Source organism: Vipera ursinii (assembly GCF_947247035.1).
Source record: "Vipera ursinii genome assembly, chromosome: Z".
Classification (NCBI taxonomy): Eukaryota; Metazoa; Chordata; class Lepidosauria; order Squamata; family Viperidae; genus Vipera; species Vipera ursinii.
This window is the reverse complement of record NC_139517.1, coordinates 7170616-7196078: the sequence shown is the minus strand read 5'-3', so window position 1 is coordinate 7196078 and position 25463 is coordinate 7170616. Positions and strand designations below refer to the sequence as shown.

Sequence of the window (25463 nt, the reverse complement as noted above, 5' to 3'; positions counted from 1 at the left end):
GGCCTGATGCATCCAGCCCATGGGCTGGCAGTTTGACATGCCTGTTCTAAGCACTCTTGTTGGGTAAGGTTTCCCCCCCCGCCTTGCCCCTAATTAAAAAATTACCATGCTCTCATGAAATTGGCAGTATCTCAGTGAAATCTCGAGATTTTTCGCAGCTGAAAGACCTCACAAAATACATAGTAACTCACAAAAAACGGTAACACCGCCCCCCCAAATATTTTTAAATGCAATCATGTTAATAAGCTACCTTTCAAATATGAAATATCTCCAAGGCAGGGGAGAATAAAGAGTTTTATTGTTTAATTTATGAGCGTGAAGCACAATAATTGCTCATTCTGGAAAAATTACTTAGAAGTGCTTCAAAACTCTGAACACAGCCATTCTTTGACATTCATTAAAACAGCCGTATCTTTTTTTCAGGCTTCTGCTGGAGTCTGTAAAGAGATGCTGCTGCTTGAGGGAAGGAATTCACTTAACTCAAGATGTCTCTTAAAGTAACTGTGTCTATTTCTCAGACTCACAGAGACATTCGGAAAAGGAGGTGGCTGCTTTAAAGAGGAGTGTAAGGTGTAAAGCACTTCTGCATCATTTCTAGGCATGCTCAGACCAAATAAATTGGGTCAATCCTGTTTAAATGGCGAGGGGGAAATTTCATGGTCTCAAAGAAGCCACAATATATTAAGTACTCCATTGCAGAGATATGCTATTTTTTTAAAAAAAGAATTTCTAATGGCTGCTTAGATACGCAGAATTCTACCAAGAATTCAGGCTGTAGTCAGAAGCAGAGCAGGGACAAATACAGGTAGTTCTCGACTTATCACCGTTCTTTTAGTAACCGTTCAAAGTTACAACGGCATTGAAAAAAGTGACTTGTGACCGTTTTCCACGCTTAACGATTGCCGTAGCATCCACATGGTCATGTGATCAAAACTCAAGACGTTTGGCAACTGGCTCGCATTTACGACCGTTGTAGTGTCCCCTTTGGCGACCTTCTGACAAGCAATGTCAATGGGCAAACCAGATTCACTCAACAACTGTGTGACTAACAACTCCAGTGATTCACTTAATGACGGTGGCGAGGGAATGCGGTAAAGGGGGGGAGCAAGACTCACTTATCAAATGTCTCACTCAGCAACAACAAAAAATCTGGGCTCCATTACGGTCGTAAGTCGAGGACTACCTGTAAAGCAATCAGTGGCCAGGGGTAAACATTCCTATGCAATTATTTCCTCTGAATCCGACGGAATTGAGGAAAGCAAAGCCCGCTCAGGGTCGGAAATGGAGGAATGTGCCCCTTAGTGCAACATGCAACTCCAGCATTATCCCTGCTTTCTCGGGCTCGCCCGTTACCTTTGGCCACTCGTGGGCCCTTTGGCGCTCCTGCAGCAGCAGATCTGAGGCACTGGGCTGCGGTGAGTTCCCCTCGTGAGAAGTGGGCAGAGAGAGCAGCGAGGACTCCTCCTCCTCAAAGAGCTTCCCGCCACAAGAAGCCTCTTCACCTGGCAGGAAGACAACGACGAGAAGGTCGGAAGGGATTTGGGATGGAAAGAGGAGAGGGTTTGCTCCAGATGAGGAGGGGTCAAGAATGAAACTTTGGCAGCTACCTGCCTCTTTGTTTCTTCTTGCCATTAGAGTTGGGGTGGTGGTGTTGCTTTGAAAGGGTTTAGATCAGGGGTGTCAAACTCACAAAGTCACGTGACGTGTTGTGACCTATCGCAACTTTTTTTTTGCCATTGCTGGCAATGGGGTGGGCGCGGTTTCGCTATGATACATCTGGCCCGCGAGCCGGCAGTTTGACACTCCTGGTTTAGATGAAGAAATGAAACTTTGTTGATTCTGCTGAAATTACTGTGAGAGCCTGAGCCATTTCCAAGGACACTGAAGCAGGTGTGGAAGAAAAGCAGACGGTTCCCATAACAAAGGGAAATTGTTTACAGTGACTATGGGAAAGGGCGGGGGCTTGGACGATGAGACTGTTGTTTAATTGTTTGATCTGTGGCTGGGAACCCCAGAGGGAATTTGGCTTCGACAAGAACTATGCCGTATATCCAATAAACAAAAAGAATTCCAGAACCGGAATGTTTCTGGTGATTTATTTGGATTTTTAAGCTGTTGACAGGAGAGAAGAGAAGGACGTGGGTGGGCAGGTTACACAGCACCATCCCAATACTAAAAGTACCCACAGGGGATGTTTTTTGGGTCTGTGTGTATGTATGTATGTGCTTCTAAGCAAGCTCACGTACACCCTTTTGCTAAAGTCAATCCACGCTGCATTGATTCAATGCTTGGCAGGAGGGCCAGCTGAAAATCTCCAAGCGTGCTGCTTACGAGTCCCGTTACCGGAGAAATAAAGGACAGAAAAGGCTATTAATAAAGCTGAGTGGCAAAAAGTAATCTAATATGGAATGCTGTATTTTTTAAAAGACTGCATTAGGGCATGTCAGGTGCAACAATCAAGAAAGGTTTTATAGAAGAGAATTGCAGATTGATCCAGAAATGGTAAAGACTCACGACTAAATCAATGCACAAATGAGACAGGCTAAAGATACACTCATTCAGCCATTACTCCACTTTGATAATATGCCCCAGGCAACAAAAGGAAGCAAGTAGGTATTAGTAACGAATAAATTGCGTTTCGGTTCTGTGATGTGCCTCTGTCAGGATAATTTCTCCTAGGTTTAAGATAACCTATTGGATTATTACGAATTGGCCGGGGGGGGGGGAGGAGGAAAATTCTCCTGAATTCCCTAGAAGAGGGCGCAAAATATCCTCTTTTGGATTTTGTTGCTCCTGTAAAAAGGCAAGGTTTTTTTTTTTAAAAAAAACAACCTTCCCACTAATAGGAATTTCTCATTTTTAGTAGAAAAAGGCGGTCTTCTAGGGCCAATCCCGCCAGGAGAGGGAAAGGAGGGACACATCTGAAAAAGCAGCTCACCCTCACTGTCATCGGAGCAGCCCGAGGAGGATGAACACGACGACGAAGCAGAAATCTTGCTGAGGTCAAGTTCGGAGTCGGAGTCCTCGGCCGATTCAGGTTTGGGGGGCAAGGCGAGGGGCTGTTGCGGAGCAGGTGGCTCGTTCAAAGGCGGAGCGAGGAGCAGGGGGGACGGAGCAGCAGCCGTGCTGACCCCCGGAAGGGCTAGCCCTGTAGGCTGGGCTGGCACCGGGGGCGGAAGAGGGGGTGTCCCTGGGCCCCCTGCCCGACTGTGCAGGTGGCTGAGCCGCGCCGCCAGGAAAGAAAAGTCTGGGTCTTGCATGATGGTGGTGTCAGTCTGGCTAAGACCGTGGCGGGCCACGCCCCGCAGCAGCTCTCCGTCGTGGCGCCCGCACTGCCACCACAGCGGCATCTCGGGGCCAGGAGGCTGGCACAGGGCAAGGCGTTCCTCCAAGAGGGGATGGCACAGCACTTGCTCCCGCAGACGGCGCAGGAGATCGATGCGGTACAGGGTGCGGGAGGCCCGCTCTTCCGTGATGGGTTCGATGAACAGGGTGGGGTCGGGAGACTCTGGAGAGGAAAGGAAAACCAGGTGAACCTGGAAATCTTCCCGTTTCACGCTTTTTCCCCAAGTTGTTTCTCTTCTGCTCCACCCCATCCCTCTCGGCCCACTGCCTGAAGCCCTTATAGCAGCGATGGCGAACCTTTTAGAGACCGGGTGCCCAAACTGCAACACGAAACCCACTTATGTATCCTCGGGTGCCTGGTGGGCGTGGCCCATTGGGTGGGCCTGGCTGCGGTGGTAACGGCAGACTGGGTGTGGGACTAAAAAGTTCAATCAATCGTTTCCAACTTTGCGAGATCTTTTTTTTTCCCGCGAGAAGTTGAAATTGATTGATTGAACCTTTTGTTTTGTATTGTTTTGCACACGGCGGCGGAAGCCTAAAGCGAAAAGGTTTTATAAAACGCAGCTGAAGGCCTAGGACTGGGGCGACGGCGCGCGTGCCCACAGAGGGGGCTCTGCCTGCCACCTGTGGCACGCGTGCCATAGGTTCGCCACCACGGCCTTATAGCATTGTTTCTCAATTTTAGCAACATTAAGACGTGTCGACTTTAATTCCAGTAAACCTCTGGAATTCTGGGAGCTAAAGTTAATCCATATTAAAGTGGCTGAGCTTGAGAAAAACTGATTTACGGCAGGGGTCCTCAACACCCAAGCCGTGACCCAGTGCCGGGCTGCAGCCCGTTTGGAACCAGACCGCGGAAGTGGTGGAGGCAAGTGCACCTATGCGCACAACACTGCATTTGTGAAAGCAGCACTTGTGTACATGCAACCATCCCCTCCCTCTCCCTCCCCCGCCGCTCCAGAAAGACTGCTGCCTTATGGCTTACTTTTCAGAGATTCGTTCACATCTCGATCAGAATGATAAAACACTGATTCGCTGATCTCCAAGGATCTTGGGCAAGACTCACAGAATCTCAAACAATACCACCGGACAGTTTATTGCCGTTATTATTATTTTTTAAAGTGAAATGTAAAAAAATGGGGACGACTTAATTCAAGACTAGTATATATAGAGACAATCTTGGAATCTGTAAGAGTGACTTCCCAGCCTCACTTAAAGTGAGTTAAACAGGGCAAAGTCTTTTTGCATGCTTTGAAAAGCTTCTTTCAAAAGCTTTCTCTACTTGGACTAAATTGCCCCTTTTTGGAAAAACTGTCAGTCGACTTTGCTGTCTCTTGATTGTTTGTGTCCGTGTTTTTCTCCATTCCTTTCCCAGTCTTCCGGAACAATTTAGAAGAAGTACTTGGGAAGTCACAAGAGTATCTAGTCCAGCGGCTCCCAACCTTCTGTATACCCCGCGTGCCCTAGAACGCTTCTGATATATTCTCTCACCCCTTACAAAAGTTCAAAATAATGAATTATGCATACACACTATAATTTTGAAACTTCTAAAGTCGAAGTTTTTGCACCTCCTGGAATATCAACTCACACCCCCAGTTGGGAACCCCTGATAATAGTCTATTGCTCCTGTTGATTAAAGCAATCTCTCTCTAACCCTAACCCTAACCCTAACCTCCCCAAAATTGTAACTGTTTTTAAAGCTGCATTAACTTTAATGAGTGCCTTCTAATTGTTTCTCAGGCTCATGCAGAAGCTAGAGAAGACAGAAATATTTTAATAAATGGCAAAAAGGTGCTGAACGCACGTTCACGTTATATCTGAACCATTTTTTTTAAAAAAATGTTCTTTTCAAAATCTGCACGGCCTTAATAAATAAAATGAATGTAAAAAGCTTTCTGCCTAATGCAAATGGCACGTTAGGCCAACCCTGGCTGACTGCAAAAAACATCAGAAATGAAAACTTAAATTTACAATAGAACGATATGGATGAGTCCATCAAATCAGTGGAATAATGTTCAAGTTTTTTTTTTAAAAAAAACTTCCTTGAAAAAAAAAAGCAACCTGGTATTCCCCAAAATTGTGGCACCCAACTGCTGCTGTCTATCTCATTCACAATTCTTCCTAGGTCTGATTGTAGGTCTGAATTTTCAGCAATTAGATCAACAGAGGACTCGAGGAATGCAGATCAAGAGATGGCTAATCCAAACCCAGTGCTCAGGCATCCTAAAGATGTTCTACCCATCCAGACTCCGCTACTCACCATCGCTTGCAGCAGGAGGAAGACGGCAAACCTGTCGACACATGGCTACAAAACCGTGAAAATACTTGGCTAGGCTCTCATCGGTCTTCTTGTCTAAGCGGGCAAGGGTCCGAAACCGACTCCAGTGAAACCGCATCGTGTCTGGATCATACTCCACTCCAAACGTGGAAACCACACGATAGAAATCCGACTGTTCACGGCGTGTCCACCTTTGGATACAAATGATCATTGAACTCCCTCACTGCATGCTGGACCAATGGGCCAAGCACTCTTGCCCAATGCTCGTCGACTGAAAGAGTCATCTAGCTTTTCTCTCAAATGCCCTAGCTAGACAAAGTTGGGGATGGAAAGCCTCCACTTCTTCTTCTTCTTCTTACCTTTTCTCTCTACAATGACGTAGCTGGTTTGGATTAAGACAAGGCAACTGACTCAAAAGTGGCTCAACAACTCCATGAACTGATGATGTATGACATGGGTGTCAAACTCAATTTCATTGAGGGCCGCATCAGCATTGCGGTTGCCCTCAGGGGGCCGGGTGGGTATGGCCAGGGTGGGCGTGGCCTAATGGGTAGGCGTGGCTAGAGTGCTTATGGCCTACTGGGTGGGCGTGGCCAACTCTACATCGTTCGCATCAAGGGTGCCTATGGGGGCCTGGGCAGGAGTGGGACAGATCTGAGGGTCTCTGGCAGGAGGAGGGTCTCTGGGCCAAGGCAGTGGGGGCCGTTCCCTCACTGTTTCCAGGATGGCTTTGCGTGCCACATGAAACCACTTCACGGGCCGGATCTGGCCCCCGGGCTTTGTGTTTTGACATGTCTGATGTATGAGAAGAGCAGGCAGAGCTAGGGTTGGCGTTAAGCGAGTCATCAGCCCAGAATCAGTACATTCCCACAAATGGTCCAATTCTAACTCTTCTTGAATTCTGTGGATCCTTGTCTGGCACCAATTCAGCACTGAACTTTAGTTGACTAGATTCTTTTGTATAGGCTTGAGAAATAAATCTTCTTAACTACAACTTAACACATGAACTTGATTCTTTACGAGGACTTGAACTCAATCGCAGGTTCAAGTACCCCTCCTTAACCGGCTTCTCCAAAGAAAGGGGGAAAAGACGAGGCTACAAAGCAGGTCCCAAAGATTACCTCTGCTGCTTCTCTCGACGCACCATCTCCTTCAGCTTGAAGGCGGCCTCGCAACGCCGGCGACGCCGATCCCCCCGCTCCGCGGCCTCCATCTTCAGTTGCTCACGCTTGTAGCTCCGCTGGAAGGCCGTGATTAGTCGCCGCAAACGGGCTGTGAGCGCGGAGGCTGGAGGCCAGAAGAGATTCCCCGGCTGACCTAGAGAATGATGACAGGGATGGCCATGTGACTCTGGCATCCTCCAGGCTTCCACTTGACCCTTCTTCCCAAGGTTGAGATGCTTTTGAAGCTTAACTGCCACCCCCTCCTTCACCAAGCTCTTTCAGACAGTAATTACCTTCCTCGCCATCCACCACAGATATGTCTTCATCCATCATCATTAGTGCTTCACCCTGGAATGGAAAGGTTAGTGCTATTAAAGTGGCTTGCCACAACTGGCTATAGTCGGGGTTGATGGATTTTGGCCTAGGAGTCACAAGCTGCAGCCCGTTCGGAACCGGACCGCAGAAGTGGTGGAAGCAAGCACACCTATACGCACAACACTGCATTTGTGAAAGCATATACGCTATAATTTTGAAACTTCTAAAGTCAAATTTTTGCACCTCCTGGAATATCAACTCGCACCCCCAGTTGGGAACCCCCGATAATAGTCTATTGCTCCTGTTGACTAAAGCACTTTCTCTCTCTTTTTAAGCTTCAATCTGAACCTCCCAAAAAATTGTAACTGCTTTTAAAGCTGCATTAACTTTAATGAGTACTTTCTAATTGTTTCTCAGGCTCATACAGAAGCTAGAGAAAAGAGAAATATTTTAATAAATGGCAAAAAGGTGCTGAAAGCACATTCACGTTATATCTGAACCATTTTTTTAAAAAAAAAAGTTCTTTTCAAAATCTGCACGGCCTTAATAAATAAAATGAATGTAAAAAGCTTTCTGCCTGACGCAAATGGCACGTTAGGCCAACCTTGGCTGCCTGCAAAAACATCAGAAATGAAAACTTAAATTTACAATAAAACGATATGGACGAGGCCATCAAATCAGTGGAATAATGTTCAATTCAAGGTTGTTGGGTTTTTTTAAAAACTTCTTGAAACAAACAACAACCTGGTAGTCCCCAAAATTGTGGCACCCAACTGTTGCTGTCTTATCTCATTCACAATTCTTCCTAGGTCTGAAAACATGGAAGCTGCTGGAAGTTTTCAACTGTTTCCCACATGTCTCTCCATAAACTCATCTAGACATGAAACAGCCTTTTTTTTGCCTTTAAGACGTCTCTCTGGCATCCAAAGAAGGATGGGTAATAAGGTGAAAGGAGGAAGCAACCTTGCAAGGTGCAAATGGGCCCCCACGTAGCTTACAGGCTACTTTCTCCTTGTTTGGTACATCTGCTTGCCGTTTAATTCATGTTAAGTCATCCAGCTCATAGCTGTTTCTAAGGTGCTTTTTTCAAAAGGCAACTGGACTGGGTCTCCCCTCCGCCCCCACCTGCCACCCGGAGGAACGAGAAGAAAAAGATGGTTCTGGCAGGATGGTGGGGGAAATGGAAGGATTAATTCTGATAGGGTGGGAAGGATTGACTGGATGACTTCAAAGAAATATGTATCTTCCAAACACCCCACACCCACACCCCAATCCTGCAAGAACTAATCCTTCCATCTCCCCAACCATCCTGCCAGAACCGATGAAGCTTCTTGGATGAGAAGCAAAATGTCTTCTTCCTTTTTCTTCCTCAGGGGAAAAAAAACCCAGCAACAACAGTACTCCGGTTGCCTTTTGAAAAAGCACCTTTTGAGATCCTGAAGGATATTCTAATGTTCAGACCTCTACATTCGACTGGCGGGAATCTGGGCATGTCCCCAGATCGCTCATCTACCACTCCCGGCATGCCTCCCTGTCAAGTCTTATTGGCAAAGGATGCTGGGAAGGGTATTTCTGGGATCTCCGGTCCTTTCGCCGCGGCCTTAAAACATTCCTTTTTCCATCAGGCTGACCTGGACTGACAGGGATTTTAAAAATGTTTTTAATTTTATTGTTGGGGCTGCTAGTTTAATTCTTTTTTAACTTTTGTATTATTGTATTTTTTTATTGTGGTTAGCCGCCCTGAGTCCTTCGGGAGATAGGGCGGCATATAAGTCCCAAAAATAAAAATAAAAATAAATAAATAAATAAATAAATACATACATACATACATACATAAATAAATAAATACATAAATAAATAAATTTCAGCTGCGTCGGAAGGACCACAGGTTCCCCCTCCTTTGTTCCAAAGCACAGTCGTGACATGGCAGGTTGCAGGTCCACGAAACGGTGGAGAAAATTTATTTATTTATTTATTTAATTGGATTTGTATACCGCCCTTTCCCGAAGGACTCAGGGCGGTTAACAGGGTAATTAAAACAAGAAATACAAGAAAAACAAAAATTAAAAACAATTAAAAAGATTATAACAGTCCCTGAAAAAGTAAAAACCCCCCAATTAAAATTAGAATTAAAATTCTCAGCCTGGGCCAGAGAGCTCGAAGAGCCAGGTCTTCAGGTCCCGGCGGAATGAACGGAGGTCGGGGGCAGTCCTCAGCTCCACAGGCAGCTGGTTCCAGAGTGCAGGCGCACCCACTGAGAAGGCCCTCCCCCTGGGTGTTACCCGCCGGCAATCTTTTACCGGCGGCACCCTGAGAAGACCCTCCCTGTGGGAGCGCACTGGACAAAGGGAGCTTGATGCTGGCAGCAGGTGTTCCCTCAAATATCCCGGACCCTCGCCATTTTGGGCTTTATAGGTCATCACCAGCACCTTGAATCTCACCCGGAGGGCAACCGGAAGCCAATGCAGCTCGCAGAGTAGAGGAAACCCCCATCACAACTCGCGCGGCTGCATTCTGCACCAGCTGAAGCCTCCGAGTGGTCCTCAAGGGCAGACCCATGTAGAGCGTTGAAGTAGTCTAAACGGGAGGTCACGAGCGCATGAGTGACTGTGCGTAGGGCATCTCGGTCCAGGTAGGGTCGCAACTGGCGCACCAGGCGAACCTGGTGATTGATTTCTTTCTTTAAAAAAAGGAGTACGCTGGGATAGGGGCGGTGTTAAATGTTAACAAATAAATAAAAACAAGGACCAGAAGCATCGGTGAGATTTGAACGGCAATAAGATTTCAAACGTCTCGGCCCTTTCTTTTTTTTTTTTAAGACTGGGGGAGGATGCCAGCGATGGATGGGCAGTGCAGCCGGTTTAGGATCCCACCTCCTCGTCGTGTTCCTTGACGGGGGCTCCGACGGGCTTGTATTCTGGATCCTCGCAGTCCTTGTCAAAATCCACCCTGCCGGGGGCAGAAGACCAAGTCAATTACTGCGGCGGAAATACCGCTTCTTTCCCACCCACCCGCATTTCCAGACACACCTCAGGACTTCCTCTGAGAAGCAACGTTAACTCAAAGACACCCGAGTTTAGGGCCCGTTGTCCCCCTCGGTGCCTCGGTATTAGCATGGCATGTCATCATGGGTGTGCGTCTCACCCGCCACCCCAGCCCATCTAGCCCGTCCCCTAGCCTTGGGAATGGCTCGGCTCAACCCCAGCAGCCTCTTACCCCTCGCCCACATCCGGACGGTGCTCAGCAGCGATGGCCTTATCATCCGGGCGGCCGGCTTTCTCCAGGAAGCAGAGCGCCGGGTCGGCCCGCATGGTGTTGTACTTCTCGTAGCCTGTAGGAAGGGCCAAACATCAGTGCCTCCCCATGTAACCTCAGGCAGAGGTTAGAAATAGAGTCAAGCTTCCCAGTTAAGCCTCTATCTAGCCCAGGGGTAGGCAACCTCGGCTCTTTTATGACTCGTGGACTTCAACTCCCAGAATTCCTGAGTCAGCTATGCTGACTCAGGAATTCTGGGAGTTGAAGTCCACGAGTCATAAAAGAGCCGAGGTTGCCTAACCCTGGGCTAGTCTACCAGAGCCCTGTCTGAATATGCTCTGCGCATGCGTCAAATAGTAATCTGGTCGCCCCCTGGCTTTGACACGAGAGCTAAACATTAGAGCATCTCAATGCATGGATACAATACTTCCGGGATCACTTGGTAGCTATGCTGACTCAGGAATTCTGGGAGTTGAAGTCCACGAGTCATAAAAGAGCCGAGGTTGCCTACCCCTGCTCTAGCCCTTGGGATTCCTTAGAGGTCTCTGATTCAAAGAGTAATGAGGTCCAGTTTAACTTCATTTTCAGGTCTAAAAGTTGGTCACATGCCGCCACTTGCTGAGATTTTAGATTCTAGAGCTCCTGGCCCAGGAATCTTCAGTTGACTCTTGGCCAATGTTTTCATATCATTTTTTTGTCCGAAAAGCATGTTTGCCTTGTGCAAAATTCTTCTTGCGTGTCTCTTATCTTCTACTCCCTAGCTCAGGGCTTTTCAACTTTTTCACCCGTTGTACCACTTTTAGGATATGGCAACATCCGAGTACCACCAGTCGCCTAGCAAGGTGTCAAAAACTTGATGACCAAAAAAAAAAAAAAGGAAAAAAGTGATGAAGTACAGGTAGTCCTCGACTTACAACAGTTCGCTTAGTGACTGTTCGAAGTTACAATGGCACTGAAAAAAGTCCCCCCCCCCAAGCCACAGTTAAGCAAGACACCTGCCTGCCCACCCGGCAGCGCTCTTCCTCCTGTCCGAGGTTTTCATTGTTGTGAGCATTTCTGTTGAGGATGGGCAGCGGGGGTGGGGTGGGGTGGGTGTTCGGTTTTTACTCCCCCCCCCTCTGCTGGGTGGTTGCAGCAGGTTTGGGTCACTTCACATGACCCTGGGACACTGTGACCATCATAAATAGGAATCAGTTGCCAAGTTGTCTGAATGTAAATCACAAGACCCTGGAGATGCTGCAACATTCCAGCTGATCGGCGCTTCTTCTGGGCTCAGCAGAAGCGCCAGGATCAATGCCGAGCTCCAGCTGGAGCCTGGCGCTGATCCTGGTGCTTCCGCTGAGCCCTGACAGCCCTGCAGCTCCAGCCGTCTCTCGCTCAGGCTTGTGCGGTGCTGCCACCGGTTCAGCTCATTCCCCTCCCCCGCTACCACTTTTCTAGGATGGTTGCGTACCACCTGCCAGGTGCTAATGTACCACAGGTGGTACCCGTACCCCTGGTTGAAAAGCCCTGCTCTAGCTGGATCAGCAAGTGCATGCTTTGGAGATGCAAAACTTCCTTCTGGTACATTTACTGGCAGGCTGTTGTTGTTTTTTTAAAGTCCTCTAGATTACTTAATGTAGATTTAGTATAATTTAGATTTGGTGGCTTCTCTCCAACGATAATTTATAGGTAGTGCTTGATTTATGACCACAACAGGAACTAGAATTTCCACTGCTAAAGAAGGCGTCACACCCTTTTTATGATGATCTTTTTCGTTACAGCTGTTAAGGAATCTGTCAATTAGGTGTAAGCAAATAAAGGACTGAACTTGACTGGATCTGCCTCATCTCTGGTTTTGGGCCTCACGGTTTGCCCGTTCCTCGTTGCGAAAGAAGGGCCGTACCTGTCCAAAAGTATTACTCACCATGTTTGAAGACCCCAAGAAGCAAAGATTTGTCTGCTTCCGTATCCCACCAGGCTGTGGGGACTTCTGCCTGATCCACAAGCGGAAACCAGATGTCAATTTCGCTGCAGGAGTTAAGTTTGGAAACAGAAACAAAAGGAAACACGCAAGGTGTTGTGAGGTATTAAACAGGAACCAATAAATCTTGAAACTCAAATCCTTTGGCCACCTAAGGAGAAGGAAGGACTCACTGGAGAAGAGCCTAATGCTGGGAAAAGTTGAGGGCAAGAGAAGAAAGGGCTGACAGAGAATGAGGTGGCTGGATGGAGTCACTGAAGCAGGAGGCGTGAGCCTAAATGGACTCCAGAAGATGGTAGAGGACAGGAAGGCCTGGAGGAACGTTGTCCATGGGGTCGCGGTGGGTCGGACACGACTTCGCAACTAACAAAATAAAACTTTCCAAAATTCAGGCTCTGATCTGATAGGTCTTACTCATAGCATAGAGTGGATTGCCCTTAAGATACACCGTAGTAAATCATTTACAGCAGAAAAAAAAAGAATGAGGGGGAGCTCTTTTGCCGGGGACAAAATCTCTCTTAACAAAATGACTTGACTTGGAGAAGTAAATATACTTAATGAAGAAATAAATGGCCGCAGAATTTGCTAAGGAAACGCCGCGATTGCTCATCGTAAGAAGAGCTATCTGGTGGCTGGGCAGCCTTAAAAAATCAGAAGAGAATGACAAGAGTGGAAAGGGACCTTGGAGGTCTTCTAGTCCAACCCTCTGCTCAAACAGGAAACCCTATACAGATGGTTGTCCAATCTCTTCTTAAACCAGAAATCAAAGCAGCACACCCGTAAACTAAAAGGTTCCTATCATGACATCCACTGAGTCAGTGACTGCTTCCCATCCCAACTAAACTCGTCGACTTGTGGTAACGGCAAAGTCGTCATACAGAAAGAAAAGGTGGGCATATCGGTAATTGGTAAAAGCACACAGAACCCCGCAGGAAACCTTTGCAGAGGTGATTTTTTACCTGGAAACAGCACTTGCCAAAACTTTCTCGGCCTGGTCCCCAATCACCTCCTGACGCAGGTAGTAAAGCATGCGGACCCTGAGCAGCACCCTAGGAGGAAAAATAATGCCTTTCGGTTGGAAGGACCAATTGATAAACTGCATCCACCCATCTTCCAAGACATTGGCTAGCCCAGAGGTAGGCAACCTTGGCTCTTTGGTGACTCGTGGACTTCAACTCCCAGAATTCCTGAGCCAGCCATGCTGAGGGGAAAGAGAGAGGTTTCCAAGCTGAGCCATGCTGGCTCAGGAATTCTGGGAGTTGAAGTCCACGAGTCATAAAGCGGCCTAGGCCACAGGTAGGCAACCTTGGCTCTTTGATGACTCGTGGACTTCAACTCCCAGAATTCCTGAGCCAGCCATGCTGAGGGAAAAGGAAGAGGTTTCCAAGCTGAGCCATGCTGGCTCAGGAATTCTGGGAGTTGAAGTCCACGAGTCATAAAGTGGCCTAGGCCAGGGGTAGGCAACCTTGGCTCCTTTGATGACTCGTGGACTTCAACTCCCAGAATTCCTGAGCCAGCCATGCTGAGGGGAAAGGGAGAGGTTTCCAAGCTGAGCCATGCTGGCTCAGGAATTCTGGGAGTTGAAGTCCACGAGTCATAAAGCGGCCTAGGCCTAGCCCAGGGGTAGGCCACCTTGGCTCTTTGATGACTCGTGGACTTCAACTCCCAGAATTCCTGAGCCAGCCATGCTGAGGGAAAAGGGAGAGGTTTCCAAGCTGAGCCATGCTGGCTCAGGAATTCTGGGAGTTGAAGTCCACGAGTCATAAAGCGGCCTAGGCCTAGCCCAGGGGTAGGCCACCTTGGCTCTTTGATGACTCGTGGACTTCAACTCCCAGAATTCCTGAGCCAGCCATGCTGAGGGAAAAGGGAGAGGTTTCCAAGCTGAGCCATGCTGGCTCAGGAATTCTGGGAGTTGAAGTCCACGAGTCATAAAGCGGCCTAGGCCTAGCCCAGGGGTAGGCCACCTTGGCTCTTTGATGACTCGTGGACTTCAACTCCCAGAATTCCTGAGCCAGCCATGCTGAGGGAAAAGGGAGAGGTTTCCAAGCTGAGCCATGCTGGCTCAGGAATTCTGGGAGTTGAAGTCCACGAGTCATAAAAGAGCCAAGGTGGCCTACCCCTGGGCTAGCCCGACTGCTAAGTCAGTGACAAGGGCAAACGCTTTCTTTCAACCAATAGAGAGGCCTGTCCGTGTGAAAGCACCAAAGAGCCCTCAATTGCCCCAGGTTGCCATTCTTTCCTCTTTTGCAGACAGAAAGGCATGAGCTGAAAAGGCCAGTTTGGTGTAGCTGTGAATGTGGTGGCCTAGAAACCAGGAGACTGGGAGTTCCAGTCCCGTCTTAGGAAGAAAAGCTGGCTGGCACCAGGAAGCTGGGCATTCTAGTCCCGTTGTAGGTGTGAAAGCGTCTAGATGACTTTGGGCCAATGACCAGGAGATGGTGAGTTCTAGTCCCACCTTAGGCATGAAAGCCAGCTGGACGAGCTTGGGCCAGTCACCCTCTCTCAGCCCAACCCACCTCACAGTTGTTGTTGTGGGGAAAAAGAGGAGAAGAAGGAACATTATGTAAGTTTGTGGCCTTGAGTTTAGTATAAATAATAAAGGTGGGGTAGAAATTAGATAGATAGATAGATAGATAGATAGATAGATAGATAGATAGATAGATAGATAGATAGATAGATAGACAGACAGATAGATAAGATGATGGATGGACAAATAGACAGATGAGAGATAAATGATTGATGATAGATAAACAGAGAGAGAGAGAGAGAGAGAGAGAGAGAGAGAGAGATGGATGATGTGGACAGCAGTACCATGCAATTATTTTTCAGTGGACCACACACATGACCTCTTCGATACCAAATTTAGAAAATGACAAAACCAGAATTCTGAAGAATGAGGTTGGGATCTGGCACTATTTGTCTACCATATTGGATCTCCCACTTTTTCTGCCTGGAAAAAGATTGAGATCTAGGGGTTGGCTTTACAGAAGTCCCAAGCTGGTCCGCCCTTCCCCTGCCCATCTTACTTGTTGCACTGGTGCTTGAGATGTTTCTTGTAGCCTTCGTCTTGGAAGAGTGTGTCCGGGTTGTACTTGTGGATCCATTCTGCTTTCTGGAGATCAAAAGTGGTCTGGGACTTGACTTTCTTTCCCTTGCGGCCCCGTGGAACTGGGATGGACAGGCCTGCCCGAGGAACAGGAAGGGAGCTCAGAGCAGGGGCTAGGTACAACATGGAACCAGTGCAATAGGGATTAGGTCACCCCAGCTTTTGCAGAGTAGCTCAACTCACACAGACATATAGACAGACACAAAACAGAGGGAGCCACTTAAGGACTCTCTAGAGGGCCCACCAACGGCAAAAGGACACTAGTGGAATCAACATGATTCTATTTCCCAAGGGTCCACCACCCCTAAATTTCCTCCACCCGTGGAAAGGGTTAGGTGGCCAGAATCTGAAGACTGGATGAAAGTCTTCCTAATCAACAGAATGGACACAAGGGTGTGGGTAACATTCTCAAAGGACATCAATGTAGGGGGATGTAAAAGGAGCCTCTCCACTTACCCGAGTGATTCTGAAGTTCCTTGGCTTTGCCGTTCTCAACCGGGCTGATGAGATCCCAGATGAATCCTTTGATGTTCTCATCGCCCCGATAATGCATCAAGCAATAAACCAGGATGGCGCGGCAGATGGTCTCCACGTCCCGCTCGGACATCCGCCGCTTGAAACGTCCATGCGAAAGGATCTCCCTCCAGCGGCCCCAGCTGCCAGGCAAACCCACAGAGACATTGCTCAGAACTGGCTGATAAGGACGGGGAGCCCTACTTACGGCAAAAATCAAGGGGTTCCTTTCTTCAGGAACTGCAACTACAGGACTTCTTGCTTCTCGGGGGCGGGGGGGGGGGAGAAAGAGAAGGAGGCAAGAACAGGACTCCATCTTCAAGGGGATTTAGGTCTGGTGGAACAGAGAGGAAAACCTTTTGAACATTAAAGGTAAAAGGGTTCCCCTGTCCAGTCGTGTTTGATTCTAGATCAGGGCTTTTCAACCAGTGGTACAGGTACCACCTGTGGTACGTTGGCACCTGGCAGGTGGTACGCAACCATCCGAGAAAAGTGGTAGTGGGGGAGGGGAATGAGCTGAATTGGTGGCAGCACCGCACAAGCCTGAGCGAGAGACGGCTGGAGCTGCAGGGCTATCAGGGGTCAGCAGAAGCGCCAGGATCAGCGCCAGGCTCCAGCTGGAGCTCGGCGCTGATCCTGGCGCTTCTGCTAAGCCCAGAAGAAGCGCCGATCAGCTGGAATGTTGCAGCATTTCCAGGATCTTGTGATTTACATTCAGATGCTTGGCAACTGATTCATATTTATGACGGTCATAGTGTCCCAGGGTCATGCGAAGTGACCAAAACCTGCTGCAACCACCCAGCAAGGGGGGGGGGAAATAAAAACCAAACACCCTCCCCCCTTGCTGCCAATCCTCAACAGAAATGCTCACAACAATGAAAACCTCGGACAGGAGGAAGAGCGCCGCCGGGTGGGCAGGCGTCTTGCTCGGCTGTGGCTTGGGGGGGGGCTTTTTTCAGTGCCGTTGTAACTTCGAACAGTCGCTAAGCGAACTGTTGTAAGTCGAGGACTACCTGTACTTCATCACTTTTTTCCTTTTTTTTTTTTTGGTCATCAAGTTTTTGACACCTTGCTAGGGGTCTGGTGGTTCTCGGATGTGGCCATATTTAAAAGTGGGTACAATGGGTGAAAAGGTTGAAAAGCCCTGCTCTAGAGGGCAGCGCTCATCTCTTGTTTCCTAAGACAAGGGAGCCAGCTTTGTCCGAAGATGCTTCTGTAGTGACGTGGCCAGCATGAAGGTACGCCAAGCTGTTACTTTCCCACGAAGTGGTACCTACTGATCTACTTACATTTGCATGCTTTGGCATTGCTAGGTGGGTAGGAGCTGGGGCAAGCAATGGGAGCTCGCCCTGTCGCGTGGCACTTTGGTCTCAAACCCGGGCTGTCAGCTTTCCAGCTTACAAACCTGAGGATCTTTAACCGCTGAGCCATCATGCTCCCCCTGTTTGAACCACTGAAGGAGTTCTATTGCCTATTCACGTTCGTGTGGCACCCACGTTTGAAAAAATAAATAAAAAATCAATGCTTTCAATAAGCATTTTGCCTCCTAGCCTTTGTGCTCATTCAATTATACGTGAGGGAGCCAGTCATTTCTCCTTCAGTCACAATGGGTTGGACTTCGCAGCTAGCAACAACAAAAAGCAATTTAAACTGATTAAAGCCTGACTTTTTTTTTTTTATAAAAAAAAGCTTCCTCCCCTGCACTGATCTGACTACGGACTTTGGGTGTGTTTCCAGATTCCAAAATCAAGTTAACCCATAATTCAATACTTCCTATTCTCCTGTCTGTGGAGATTCTTAATCATCCAGCTCATGGTTGTCCCCAAAACTGAAGAAGCTTCTTGGATGAGAAGTGAAACATTTTCAAGGGGTGGGATGGATGGGGTGGGGAAAAACCCCAAGGAACTCCAGTTGCCTTTTGAAAAGCACCTTTGGGATTCCTATTCTCATCCTCCAAGAACGCCAGGTTGAAATCTTTCCGAAAAACCACCTACCTTGAAGTCCACAAAGGCTTTTGGGGTAGCAAAGAGAAGATCACAAGTCCACCATCCAAAGCCCAATGCAAATTAGCAGGGAGGTGGGCACAGGAACACCCAGTATTTTACTTGTGTTTTTTTTGTACTTATTTATTCGCATCCCTCTATTATTATTTTTTACAATTCACTCAAGAAGGCAAACAGCACAGGTAGTCCTCGACTTACGATCCCAAACTGAGTCCCGAAATTTCTGTTGCTAAATGAAACATCCGTTGGGTGAGTTTTGCTCCATTCTGCGACCTTTCTTGCCGCAGCTATTAAGCGAATCACGGCGGTTGTCAATTTGGTAACATCCTTTGGAAGTGAAGCTGCCTTCCCCGTTAAGTTGGCTTGTCAGAAGATCACAAAAGGGGGTGGCACACCACCCCGGGACACCGCAACCGTCATAAATATGAATCAGCTGTCAAGCGTCTAAATTTTGATCATGTGATGCTATAAAAGGTAAAGGTAAAGGTTCCCCCGCACATGCGTGCTAGTCGTTTCCGACTCTAGGGGCCGGTGCTCATCTCCGTTTCAAAGCCGAAGAGCCAGTGCTTGTCCGAGGACGTCTCCGTGGTCATGTGGCCAGCATGACTAGACGCCAAAGGCGCATGGAACGCTGTTACCTTCCCACCATAGTGGTCCCTATTTTTCTACTTGCATTTTTACGTGCTTTTGAACTGCTAGGTTGGCAGAAGCTGGGACGAGTAACAGGTGCTCACTCTGTTATGCGGCACTTGGGATTCGACCCGCCTAACTGCCGACCTTCTGATCGACAAGCTCAGCGTCCTAACCCACTGAGCCACCGCGTCCCTCTATGGGGATGCTACATGGTTGTTAAGTGTGAAAGATGGTCTTAAGTCCTTTGTTTCAGCGCCGCTGTAACTTTGAACGGTCATTAAATGAACGGTTCTAAGTTTAGGACTGCCGGTATGAATGATGACTCCTTTCGACATACATGCAATCCAGGAATTTATTTCTGTATTTCTGCATCAGAATTTTATTTAACCGCCTTTTCTTTTTTCTTTTTTCCCTTTTGGCAAACAAGAAAAAGCTACTGTTTCTTGCCTCAATCAAACTAACTGTTAAGTTTAAATTTGGAATTAAAATAATTGGGAGTCGAGCCAATTCTCAACCTGCACAGGTAGTCCTCGACTTACGACAGTTCGTTTAGTGACCGTTTGAAGTTACAACGGCAATGAAAAAAAAGAGGGCTTATGACCGTTTTTCACACTTACGACCATTGCAGCATCCCCAATCAAAATTCAAACAGTTGCCAACTGACTCGTATTTTATGACAGTTGCAGTGTGTCCTGCGGTCCCCTTTTGTGACCTTCTGACCAGCAAAGTCAATGGGGGAAGCCAGATTCATTTAACAACCATGTTACTAACTTAACCGTTGCAGAGATTCACTTAACAACCTGGGCACAAAAAAAGACGTTAAAAAAAGGGCAAAATTCACTTAACAAATGCTTCACCTACCGTGTTTCCCCAAAAGTAAGGCCTACACCAACAATAAGCCCTAGCTTGATTTTGGGGGTTTGGCCTAATATAAGCCCTACCCCAAAAATAAGCCCTAATTTTGGGGTGAGGTGGGGATGTGGAGCTGCCCCACCCATTTACCTTGCAGCCAGGCCTCTCCTTGCCAGCCCACTTCTTCTGAGGCCTCTTCTGCAGCCAGGCCTGCATTTCTCAGTCACAGGCCCTTCCGGAAGGCCTCTGCAGCCAAAAACCGAACTATGGATTCAATCCATAGCTCGGTTCTGCAGGACCTCAGCAGCCAAGCACCAAGCTATGGATTGAATCCATAGCTCAGTACTCGGCTGCTTAGGCCTTCTGCAAAGGCCTGACTGTAAAATGCAGCCCGAATGCAGCTGCAGAACTTCGGCCTCAGAAGAAGTAGACCGGCTGGGTGGGACTGTCGGTGCCGGAGGTGAGATGAGGCCTACCCCGAAAATGAGACCTGGTGCCTCTTTTGGAGGCAAAACAATAACAACAACAACAACAACGACTAAAACAAGACCTGGTCTTATTTTTGGGGGAACACAGTAGCAACAAAAAAATTGGGCTCAGTTGTGGTCGTGAGGACTTCCTGTACTACAAGGAAGCCAATCCGCCATGGCTTTCTCTCCTTGAGGAACTCTCAATAAGCTACCATGTTGCCCCCTCCTTCCCAACACACATCCTCCCCTACAACTCCCACAATCCTTTTTTTTTTGCACATGCCCCATTGCTTTTTCGTGAGGCCTCCCTCCATGCCACATACCCATAGACCAGCAGTTGTTTCTCCACCTGGAAGCAGTCGGTGCGCCCGTACGAGTGGTGGAGGGGATGGTGGTGCCGGTCGTGGCGCCGGGAGCGTGGCCGGTCATCGTCGTCACTCTCCAAATCAGAGAACTCAACCAGGTCATCATCCTTCAGGGTGCTGAAGTGGCGAGTTTGCTTGCGCACACGGGGCGTGTCGATCACCAGGTTGTTCTGCAGGAAGCGGAGAGGAAAAAACACTCTGGATCTCTGAATGTGTGTCACTTCCTCCACGAACAATTCCCACTTCTGCCGTGTCTTCATCACTAAAGCTTATAACTTGGAAATGGCCTTTCAGACCATAGAATCTAAGTTCAACTCAGCATAGGAATGTCTGTGGAGATTCTCGGTCCCGGTTGTCCCATAGGTGCTTTTTCAGGAGGCAACTGGACTTTCTTATCCACTTTGGCATGAATGCCCTTCGAATGGGGCGGGAGTATGAACTGGATTTCCAGAAAACATTGCAGACTACAGGAACCGTTGGCGCTTCAGTTTGAGAGGCAGACAACACAGACTCATCCCCAACAGTCTGCGCCTGTCTTCAAGCGTGAAGGGACCCAGGGCAGAAAACATCCTGCAGCCAAGAAGGCTCCACACCCATTTGCACCGCTCAGGTGACCCCGAGGACACAGACAAAACTCCAAGTGGCCCCCAACGACTCTCTAAAAGAAGGCAAATGACCAGCAGTCTGCAAAGAGTATACCGTATTTTCCAGCGTATAAGACGACTTTTTAACCCATGAAACTTTTTAACCCATGACTTTTTAACCCATGAAAATCCAAAAAGGCTCCACACCCATTTGCACCGCTCAGGTGACCCCGAGGACACAGACAAAACTCTTGAGTGGCCTCAACGACCCTCTAAAACGGGTAGGCAACCTTGGCTCTTTTATGACTCGTGGACTTCAACTCCCAGAATTCCTGAGCCAGCTATGCTGGCTCAGGAATTCTGGGAGTTGAAGTCCACGAGTCATAAAAGAGTCAAGGTTGCCTACCCCTGCTCTAAAAGAATGCAAATGACCAGCTGTCTGCAAGGAGTATAAATCCTTCCATTCCCCACCATCCAGTCAGAGCTGAAGAAGCTTCTTGGCTGAGAAGCGAAACATCTTCAAAGGAAAAACAAGAAAGTCCAGTTGCCTCCTGAAAAAGCACCCTTGGGTCAGCATAGGAATGCACATTAAAGCAACCAACCATGATGGCCCTGATTTTTCTTGCTGAACAGTGCATGCACCACCCTCTTGCTTAGGGGTCTCAAAACGTGACGACTTCTCGACTTCAACTCCCAGAATGCCTCAGCCAGCCAAGCCAAGTTGGCTGGGGAATTTCTGAGAGTCGAAGTCTACCAGTGTTAAAAGTTGCCAGGTGTGGAGACTTCTGTTCTTGCTAACTCATCCCACAGTTGAGCTGCTATGATTAAAAAGAGCGGTTTTTCCCTAACATCCAACTGGAATCTTGCTTTTCTAAAATTTAGAAACACGACGCCATGCCAATAAAGGAGAATATTTGTAGCTCAAGAGTTGAAACAGGGAGTCCTTGGTGCTGTCTGGGCTGGGTTGTTTTCTTGCAGATGTTTCTGTTCTGTACCAGCCTGCTACCGGCCCTGCAGAAAAGGCAGGGACAACCCCTCCACAAACGGCAAGAGGCTGGAATTACGCCTGCCAAATTTATTGCAACAAAAACAAACAAGACACAACCAAGAAACAGGAGCTTAAAGAAACATGAACCATCCCAGTGGTTGCCTTCAGCAAACCAGCCCTCCCAGACATTCCCCTTATATAGTTCAGGGCGTGGCTTCTCTCTGCCTCCTTCCGAGAAGCCCCATTGCCTTCCTCTGTTTACTCCTAATTGACTGCCTCCTGTCGGGCGTCCTTGAACAGGGCCAGCTGTGGGTCATCTTCATCCACACTGTCAGGCTCACACAGCTGGGTCTCCGTGGTGACCAAGTGGGAGGGGCCTGGCTGAGGGCTATCATCAGCAAGATCTTCAACCCCCTCAGCAAGGTCTTCAACACCCCCCTCCTCCTCTGAGTCGTCCGACCCAACTGCCGAACCCACAGGCTGACCCTGAATCACAACAGTTTCATTTCCCAAACTAGGGAACATTGTCAGCGCTCAACACTATCAACATTGACTAGCACTGATGATGTTACTTAAGTTTGGGAAATGAAATGTCTGCGGGAAAACAACCCAGCTCAGACAGCACCAAGGATTCCTCACACTATCCCATGTTCCGTATTTGAAGGCAATAGCCTCTTGAGTTTCCATTTTTTTTGGCAGCCGTATTTTTTTCAATCTCGTTAACAGAATTTTGTCTCCTGATTGCTCCCTCTGCTCCTTATCGAATCCTCCTTAAAACTAATGCCTAGATTTGACAGCAGTTCTAGGAATGAGGTCTGAAACCATTCCTTCCTGTGATCTGAAAACTTCCATTGATGCAGCATGGAAACAATTTGTTTTTAGTTTTTCTGCAGCTACGTGACAGTCTTGGCTTAGGTTGAATCTGTAATCAACCACTTTTCCACAATTTCCCCACCTCCACCACCACCACAAGAACTGTTGTAAAGCCAGTTATATTTCATCCTGCACTGCACATTTGCCTTCTCTTTCTTGAATGAAGAGCTTTGCATTTTCCTGTGTTTTGAATTTCCTTCTTGGGAAATTTCAAACGCATGAAGATCTTGCATTTCCCTCTAATCTCATTCCGCAAATCTGATCAAGGTCATTCTGAATTTAACTGGCGTCCCTCCGTATGTCAACTCTCTCACTCAATGTTATGCCTTCTGCAAATCAGGCAGGTAATCGCAACACCCCTGAGTTACAACTGTACTACTGCCTGCTCTAAAGCAAAGCTCTCCAACCTTTTGGGCACCGGTTGCATGGACCAGAGCGTGTGGATCTGTGTGCTGCCTACATCCCATGGATGGGGCTTTGCTGGCATGCCACGGCCCGGGACCGGTCTACCGACCGGGGGTCGGGGACCCCTGCTCTAAAGATCCAGTTTTGGTGTGGAGAAAATAAATCTTGTTGTCCTACACAACAACTGTGAAAGACTGAACTTTGTGCAACCCTTTCCCGATTCTTCTAATACTCACCCAGACAATCGTGCAAGTTGATGGCATCCCTCTTCCCAACCCAACACACCTTACTATTCAGAAGATCCAGATCTAGGTCTGCCTTCTTGGCCCATTTTTGCCAGAAGTTGGGGTCATCCAGAGCAATGTCTGTCCTGTTTTCAGAGGCCACAAAGCTTGCCTGCGAAAGGAGCAGAGGCAAAACAAAGGAGGAAGGTTTGGATATCGTACTTACTGTAAAGCAGACTTCACACACACACACACTCTCCATATACACGACGTTTTGCTAGATTTGTACAATCCACCAGAATAGCAGTGCTTAGATACTTTGTGGCTCAGTTTGTTGTGGGAAGCCCAGTCATTGTCTTGATGTGTTTTGTGAATGATCAGACAGACTTTGCTTTATTTGCTTGATCAAACTTTAAGCTGCCAGAATGAAGCCCTCTTCGTGGCTTTGTCATTGGCCAAAAATAAATCATTACCGGTACGTTCCTGGTAGTAGCCGACATACAAGAAGATGGGCTGGGTTCTCTGTTTCTCCACAAGCATGTTGCTATCCACCAAGAGCCTCCATTTGAGCATATTGGTTTTACACTCAGGCACCCCAACTCTCAATGTATTTAGGGGCCTCCGCATAGTACAAGGAGAGGCCAGATCCTTCCACCATATCCTCCTTTAATGTTATTCCTTGCTCGGTGGTCTCCTTCCTCCATCTTTTAGTTTGATTTTGTTTTTGTGTACCCTTAAGAATGTTTGTTTGTTTGTTAGTTAACTTGGACCTAATATATATTGTGTGAACCCACACGTTGTTTTTCCAAGGAGCGTAACATCCCCAGGGTGAAATCTGGTTGGCCTTTGTCTTAAAAACAAGTAGATTTTTGGAGCTTATAGCTGTACAGGCTGCTCTTTAGAAGGCCAGATCCTGAAGTTGAAACTCAAAATACTTTGGCCACCTAATGAGAAGGAAGGACTCACTGGAGAAGAGCCTAATGCTGGGAAAGGCTGAGGGCAAGAGAAGAAGGGGACGACAGAGAATGAGGTGGCTGGATGGAGTCACTGAAGCAGTAGGCATGAGCTTAAACGGACTCCAGAAGATGGTAGAGGACAGGAAGGCCTGGAGGAACGTTGTCCATGGGGTCGCGATGGGTCGGACACGACTTCACAGCTAACAACAACAAGAAACTGTACAGGCCTTTTAAAGAACAGGCGAGTACAACTCCATAACTTATTTCAGTAGACTCTGGGCTAGTGTTTTTGCATCTCAGCAGCTTCAAAATGTGTGGTGGCCATCTTGAAATCCACGCATCTTGAAGTTGCTGAGGTTTCAGAAACACTGTTCCAGGCCCTTTGGAAAGCCTCCTTAAGCTCTGATTAGTGCCCAATGTTCCGTCAACTATTACAGATCAGAACAAGCAGCATCTTTTAGACAATATTAAGGAGTACGGGTGACATGAACAACCTCGCTTCTTTTTTGGTTCTTGCTTTCTTCTCTGTACACATCTACCCATCAGCCTTCTCCGAATGGAGTTGGCCTCACCCTGAATCACACCTGAACTCTTTGGAACGCCTGATTATTCGGAAACAGAATTAAGGAATAAGGATACCTTGGCAAAGGTGGACCCTTTTCCTTCGCTCTCAATGGTGATGGTGGTGGTGCGCCGAAGGAGGATCTGGTCAATATCTTCTTCGCAGAACTTGGAGCCTTCGTCATCCTCTTCCATAATGGCGGCGTAGGCCCCTTTGCGTAGCAAGTCCTCAATCTCTTTCTTCGAGAACTGCTGAATCTGGGAGAGGTGGAGAAGGAAGAAATGACAGGTTTTTTCTCTTCTCTTTGGTCAGTCCAGAGTCAGGAGCAGCATAGGAGAGAGACCAGCTGTGCAAGCCAAAGACGTTTGAAGTGATACGTAAAACCACATAAAACTAGGGCAGAAAAAAGATCGACCGTGTTTCCCCTAAAATAAGACCCAACTGGAAAATAAGCCCCAGCATGATTTTTCAGCACGGTTATAATATAATGGTAATGACCTATAAAGCCCTAAATCAGGGGTGTCAAACTCAATTTCATTGAGGGCCGCATCAGCATTGCGGTTGCCCTCAGGGGGCCAGGTGGGTGTGGCCTGGGTGGGCATGGCCTACT

General features: G+C 47.8%; 1 protein-coding gene across 4 annotated transcripts in view; it reads right to left on the bottom strand.

The window, feature by feature from the left end:
• CHD8 (chromodomain helicase DNA binding protein 8) overlaps window positions 1-25463 on the bottom strand; it is a 103584-nt gene that overhangs the window by 7949 nt on the left and 70172 nt on the right. For 2 of the 4 annotated variants that reach the window (XM_083377611.1, XM_083377612.1), the window contains exons 20-33: window positions 24931-25110; window positions 23397-23507; window positions 20220-20431; window positions 15882-16081; window positions 15346-15538; window positions 13279-13368; window positions 12263-12366; window positions 10318-10432; window positions 9975-10050; window positions 7080-7134; window positions 6745-6940; window positions 5606-5814; window positions 2939-3508; window positions 1354-1502 (exon numbers count right to left, since the gene is read on the bottom strand). In XM_083377611.1, coding sequence (XP_083233737.1) covers window positions 1354-1502; window positions 2939-3508; window positions 5606-5814; window positions 6745-6940; window positions 7080-7134; window positions 9975-10050; window positions 10318-10432; window positions 12263-12366; window positions 13279-13368; window positions 15346-15538; window positions 15882-16081; window positions 20220-20431; window positions 23397-23507; window positions 24931-25110 — 2460 coding nt within the window. The remainder of the gene's footprint in view (window positions 1-1353; window positions 1503-2938; window positions 3509-5605; window positions 5815-6744; window positions 6941-7079; window positions 7135-9974; window positions 10051-10317; window positions 10433-12262; window positions 12367-13278; window positions 13369-15345; window positions 15539-15881; window positions 16082-20219; window positions 20432-23396; window positions 23508-24930; window positions 25111-25463) is intronic. The other 2 variants (XM_083377613.1, XM_083377614.1) reach the window with 1 other exon arrangement.